This window comes from Zingiber officinale, chromosome 8A (genome assembly GCF_018446385.1).
Source record: "Zingiber officinale cultivar Zhangliang chromosome 8A, Zo_v1.1, whole genome shotgun sequence".
Classification (NCBI taxonomy): Eukaryota; Viridiplantae; Streptophyta; class Magnoliopsida; order Zingiberales; family Zingiberaceae; genus Zingiber; species Zingiber officinale.
In genome coordinates, this window is record NC_056000.1 from 81371603 (window position 1) to 81378181 (window position 6579).

The 6579-nt window shown below is 39.2% G+C and overlaps 1 protein-coding gene across 3 annotated transcripts; it reads right to left on the reverse strand.

Annotated features, from left to right (window-relative positions):
- Nucleotides 1–476: 476 nt before the first annotated feature.
- LOC122009722 lies at nt 477–6579 on the reverse strand. Of its 3 annotated transcripts, none has more exons than XM_042565999.1 (8): nt 5588–6579; nt 3272–3413; nt 3140–3193; nt 2771–2862; nt 1393–1625; nt 1034–1207; nt 834–952; nt 477–733 (listed from the first exon to the last, which is right to left on the reverse strand). In XM_042565999.1, the coding sequence occupies exons 1-7, from the start codon at nt 6493–6495 to the stop codon at nt 855–857; spliced, it is 1701 nt and encodes a 566-aa protein (XP_042421933.1). In that variant the 5' UTR covers nt 6496–6579; the 3' UTR covers nt 477–733; nt 834–854. The 3 variants fall into 3 exon arrangements, with proteins under 3 accessions (XP_042421933.1, XP_042421934.1, XP_042421932.1); XM_042566000.1 differs by having other exon boundaries at nt 477–762; XM_042565998.1 differs by having other exon boundaries at nt 477–952.

A 6579-nucleotide genomic window follows, 5' to 3' on the forward strand; every position in this document is an offset into this window, starting at 1 on the left:
AAAGCTGGTCTCCTGACTGCTACCTCCTGGTGCTCGTGGAGATGGCAGACACATTCAATGCCTTCGCTCGGGGCATCGGAATGGCCTCAGCCGCCGGTGATGGGCGGTTTGAAAGTCCCAACCTTAAAATTGGACATCTTTTTACCGTTGCAGCTGTCAGATCTCCTCTACAACACTGACGTACTTACAAATTCAAAGATCTCTTCAACTTGCTAAGTTGCCATTTCAACTCAGGTATTTCTGCATGATTCTATTTTACATGAAACTTGGAACAGCATAAGATAATTAAGGTTATGAAATCCAACTGAACTTTGAATAAAGAAAAGATTGAGATGCCAACAAAGCATGGGTTACAAAATCGAAGCAAGAAACGGAATGATTGAATGCACTACGCTGATACAAATACATTCTGCTGTGTTGAAAAGATCCCAACAGGATTGATTGACAAAAGGTTTATCTAGATTGCAACCGCAGCAAATCACTTCAAAATCATACATGCAGTAACTCATGTAGTCATGTTTTATTGACAAATCTTACAGGCTTATAATTCTATAGTCTCTCTTGATATTATTTATACAATGCATTGAGATAATTTACAACCTGATAAATAACAACTGGGGCAGAACAATAAAGATACCAGCTAGATGAATCTCTTTAGAGGTGGTTGTGGTCTTGTATGGTGACACACCACCAATGATTTCAAGAAAGAGCATCAAATAGATGTAGGTGATATCTGCAGGAGCAGCCTTTCAGAAACAAAGGCTTATATGCACACATGGGTTCTAAGTTCCCTGAATAAATGTGATTACTTACGAAAATGCTGTGTTCAATACCTTGGGCAGGTAGACATTGTGTCAGTTAATCCTCCCCGATTGGTCGATCATAATGCCTACTTGGTCTCCACAAAGTGCCTTTGTGAGATTGCCAGGCTCTAATAAACTAAAAAGAACAACTGCAAATGTATGCAAAAGCAAAGCTCAGAGATATAATTATATCTAAATAAATGGCAAAAACAGCAACACAATCAACTGACTGGGAATGTGGCTCTCTTCGCAAATATTAAGTGCTGCTATGTCGACTGCGGTAAAACCTCTTGAAACAAACTCTCTGAATGAAATGTGCTCGAATGCACCGCCATTGTTGTTTCTTGAATGGCAATTGTAGAAGTCATCTGAGGTAGTGCCTTTAAGAACAGCGTTTGCATGAACTGCATTAAGATAACATGGGTTAGAGTTCTCATAAAAACCTTATAATTAGGAATTGTGCCACAATCCAAACCCAAAGGGCAACAGGTACTCTGGAGCGACCAGATATTCCACTTTAGGCATGGATTGTGACCTATATCCAGTTTCTGACAATATAATGGAACCACAAATGAATCTCCAAACATACTCTCAGAGGCCCTCAAGGCAGCTGCAGTATCAGTGCTAAGAATTGAATTTCCAGCTTCAGCACCAGCTCCAAAAATAACAACTTTTCCTTTTTCAAGATGGCGGATAGCTCGCCGCCTTATGTATGGTTCAGCAATCTCTTGCAACATTAAGGTAGAATGTATACGTGCCTCAATGCCAATCTTCTCCAGTGACGCTTGGAGCATTATAGAGTTCATCAATGATGCCATCATTCTGCCATAATGAAGAAGGCTATCTTAGCCAAAATGGATAATAAAGGAATAGATAACTAAACACTCCTATAAGGAGAAAAAATAGCAAAGAAAAAAAATCTATTAAACTACAGTTGCATTCAAACGGAGCTCCCTAGTCTACTGCAAGTTCTAAGTTGTACTATTCTTAACAAGCAGAAAAGGTTGATATTTAGAGAAATGAGATAGTCAAAAATTAATCCCAAAAGTTGTTCAAGATAAATTTCCTACGTATAATGTCTTGAGCATCAAAATGAATCCCAAGTCAAAATGAATGAAGACAAATATATCTTCTCAGATAAAAACTTAGTTGATAGTTGAGATAGCTTAAAGCAGTAAAGAGAGCTTCTGCAAGAGACATTGTCCAAATGGACCTCATAATTGTGGCAATAATTTTTCAAAGAACTTGAAACTGAAATCTCCCTTTGGAGCAATAGACACAAGTATCAGATTTTTCCAGGACATAAAATCAGAATAATTCCAGTCAATAAAGAAAGTTAGATCAAACAAAAGGTGCTTTCTAGAAATTTTCTCTGGCACTTAGGAAGATAGACAATTTCATAAATTGATTAACACCATTAGAAGAGCAAGAAAGACAACATGGTAGTTGGAAATAATAGTAGATCCTTCACACGAAATTGTAAAACTATAACAAAACTCATATAACTTTACAGCCAGCCCAGCCCAATCTTTGACCTGTCTTCCAAGGTTTTGATTAAAAAAGAAAAAATCAAATAAGATTAAGAACAGCCTAAATTTGAATCAGGCCCATAGAAAATGTCTCTACACATGCTAAGATGGTGCAAGTATTAAGAACTCAGAGCTCAGGTGAGCGTATACATATACACATACTTTTGTCAAACAAAATATAACTTCATAACAATTAGTAGGCCTACAATATTTCAGTTAAGCCTTCCAAAGTGTGAACTGTGCAATAAAAATACAGAAAACCAGTTCAAACTTGCTCAAGCTGATAATAACATAATGGAACTAAACAATAAAAAGCAAAACCTTTGTAATTACAGAAAATTTTGATTTCAATTGCCTCCAATTCAAACCTTATTGACTACTGCAATTCTATTGAAAAATGAGAAAGTCGAACAAGCTTTTTCACCAAAAGAAACATACCCTATCTGAAAAGTTGAAGACTTGTCAATTCCAATTGTGGTCATCCAAGTGTCACCACAAAAGTAATTTCGACCACCAACAACAACTGCCACCTGAAAAAACACATGCGAAGACTTGATAATGGAAATATTAAAAAGGGCAGCCCGGTGCACAAAGCTCCCGTTATGCGGGGTCTCGGGGAAGGATCCATTGTATGCAGTCTTATCTGCTTTTTTTTGCAAGAGGTTGTTTTCAGGATTCGAACCCATGACCTTTTTGGTCACAAAGCAATAACTTACCGTTGCGCCAAGGCTCCCCTTCTTGATAATGGAAATATTAATGATAAAAAAAACTCAGTTTCCAATCAGAGAAAATGGCATTCATTAATACCTCCAAGCCTGCACCACTAGCAATTGCAATTTCCTTAGCAATTAGCATAACTACCTGAAAAATCCATAAACAGTATCTATTCAACAAATAGGTAAGCTTTTATCCTTAGAGAATTACATCAAACAGGTTTACCTTAGGGTCGACATTTTGGGTACCTCCAGATAACGCCATACCATTAATTCTCAAGACCACTCTCTTCCACCGTGGAGTTGGCAATGACTTTATCTTTGAGTTATTATTCAAGCTAACTGGTCCGGGTCCAGTAACCGGATATCTGCAAACGAGAATATCCCCTAAATGAGCATTGCATTTAAACAGGATAAAAAGTCACCACCAAAATCTCATGCTCAATAGATCATTAACAGTTAGATTCAAGAAACTTAAATCAGAAGGTTCACATGTTCTTTGCATGTTTTCTGTTAATACTCTAGATTCAACATAAACAAAGATCTCAGTCATGGGCTGTGGTCTTATCAAAATGTAATTTTTGTAATAAAATATGAAGGTAATGAGGAAATGTGTATAAAAATTACTAAATTTGCTTTGCATTTTTTTTTTAATTCTCAAGATTTGACCTAACAAACAAAGGTCTCCATAATGGGATGTGGTCTTATCGAAAGTGGATGTGTAATACAATCAAAGAGAAAATCACAGAACAAATGTGTATAAAAAGATTACTAAATAATAAGTATAAAACCGTAATCAATTAGCAGAAAAGAACATAATAATCAATTTGTAAATAAGAAAAATATAAGCATCAATTAGTAGCAACAATGGATCTAGAGGTGGTCAAGTACTCATTACCAAAACAAGAAAAATGTTGGAACCAATAAAGCAACTGATGAAGTTGAAAATCCCACATTCCCACTCCCACTATAGATAATGTGGATCTTCCCCTTTGAAACAATGTATTTATCCTAGCGACACGATAAAATCATAAGAATTCATCCACTGCTCGTTAAATTTGCAATGCTAAAAGAATATTGAGATAGGCAGTTCATCATCGATTTTTTTCTCCCTTCATAGTTATCACATCATAGACAGAGTATTGATCATCGGGAAGAAATTCTTGCTTCATAGAATGCTTATAGGAAGCAGCAATGTAAAACCACTGCTTGTTAAATTTGCAATGCTAAAAGAATATTGAGATAAGCAGTTCATCATCGATTTTTTTCTCCCTTCGTAGTTATCACATCATAGACAGAGTATTGATCATCGGGAAGAAATTCTTGCTTCATAGAATGCTTATAGGAAGCAGCAATGTAAAACCAACACAAGATATTAAGTAATCGAAGAATGTGATGCCACTACATTAGCAAGAGAATGCACGTCAACTATACTGATAGTCACCTAGGTTAAGTGTTTTGAAGTCAAGTTACTTGGTCAATGAATGACCTATCAAGACAAGTGAGATGCAACTTAAAACTTGACTTCAAAACAATTGCTAAAAAGCAAGTGAAAACTTAATATAGCCACTGAAGATGGGCTATGAACATGTAGGCAACAGAACATCCAAGTAGATATTCCTGCAAGATAAACTATATCTTAAGTTTGGTACTGGGTAAGGCGTTTCTAAAAGTGTTGAGATCATAAATTTAACATTTGCTTACATTAAGTAGATATCAGCATATTCCATACATCTTCAAACTTATATGCCATCATAAACCATCACAAAGTAGCCAATTTTTCATGTTTCTCAGTCTGCTCCCCATTCACCAATTTCTCAAAGATTTAGCAGAATTTCCACAGACATATCAGAAATCCTAATAGTACAAACATATAGGATGAAAGTAGTTGAACTCTTTTCCACCTACTAGTTTTTATATTTTTACCAAAAGGTTACATGGTCTATAATGACGAAATAGAAAACAAATTTAGAGGGTCAACATTTGTGCAGTTGCTGGTAACCGAATCTTGCAGTCTTCCAGTTTCTTACTGTTGAATTTCAGATATAGGCTGAAAGGATAAAGTTCACAGCATTGACAAATCTACAATAATATGTTTGCCTAGCTTATGTTTATCTTCTTGGACTGCAAGGCATTTATAGGTCAACCCTCTCTGCAGTTATTTTACTCCAAAGGTTCATTAGAACCTTAACGGATTACTATAGTGAGAAGGTATGGCAAAAGAACACTGTAAATAAATACTAGATCATAAAACCTACAATCCATTCAACCTTTGTTGTGGAATACAGGAACCACACCAAAGTGTTCCCCTTGAGCATCATGCAAAATTCCCAAAATAATCCTTTGCCATCTAATCTAGGAACTACAATAAAGAATTTTGTACTGCAACTGCATAAAGTACTGGAAAATCATGATCTATATAAACCACAAGGAAGTTCAAATAATGATAGATGGTTCAGTCGAGTACAAGGCTTCTAGCAAAATAAATAACGACAAGCTCTGTAGCAAATGCAGGATCATGTAGGCGAGAAAAAGAAATGACCTTTTCATCTGTCTCGCTGCTGTAGCAGGACTGCCGAGATTGACAGATTTGTCATCGTCCAGATTGGCCTTTGAAGAGGAGGAGGAACCAATCAACTGCTCCATCTTTTTAAACCATGTCCAGTGGCTACCAGGGAGGCCACTGCTGCTGAGCCGCTGGCATTCGACTTTGTAACGCTTTTTGAGATTGTCAATCTTATTCTTGCATTGCTCCACGCTCTTTGCTGACTTCTGCCTGTTACAGCGCTCGCTAACAATAGTGGCCACGTCTTCCCAATCTCGTCCCCGCAGGTTACCTCGGCTGAGCTGCACGAACTTCTCCGTGTAAGCGTCGAGAAGAGAGCCGATGGCCGTGTCGCTCCACTCTTCCCGGTCTTTCCGGTAGTCCCCGGAGGACGACATTGCCTTCGGCTTCTTATTCGCGGCCCCGCTGCTATTGTAGCAGTAAGGCGATTCGCCATCGCTCAGATCATCACGCTTGGACGGGAGATGATGGGCCAACTGCTGGTGATGGAGATTGTGATGAGAAACAGAGATCGACGCCCCTTTTAGCTCGAGGTTATTATCGTTTCCTCCTTCATCGTCGGCGTCGTCTTCCTCTACGGCAGGATGCTGGGGCGCGAACGGAATAGCGGTGTCCACGAAGCAGTGGTGGTCATGGAAGGCCGGGGCGGAGGGACACTTGGAGACGTCCGTCTGACCGAAGGCCTCTCCGTACCCCTCGTGTTCCTCAACTCCACCGTCGTCGGCGACCGCTCCCTTCTTAGCAGGGCTTGAGATGGAGGCGAGGTGGTGATGGACGATCGTCGACGACTTGGAAGTCACGTAGCGGTGGGTTGCGAACGGCGGCTGGGGATGTGACTGGGCGTCGTCGCCGAGGATGGCGAAATCGTCGTCGCAGTAGGCCATGGCGGCGTTAGGGTTAGGGTTAGGATCTCCAGATCCGAACGGGGCGGAGGCCTCACGAGACGGGACGGGAGGTAGACGACGTTA

Coding starts and splice junctions, on each gene's coding strand:
- LOC122009722 (XM_042565999.1), bottom strand. CDS start 6,495: ATGGCCTACTGCGACGACGATTTCGCCATCCTCGGCGACGACGCCCAG. Junction 2,863..3,139: donor CTAGTGGTGCAGGCTTGGAG/GTATTAATGAAT, acceptor GTGTTTTTTCAG/GTGGCAGTTGTTGTTGGTGG. Junction 1,208..1,392: donor TGCCTTGAGGGCCTCTGAGA/GTATGTTTGGAG, acceptor ATCTTAATGCAG/TTCATGCAAACGCTGTTCTT.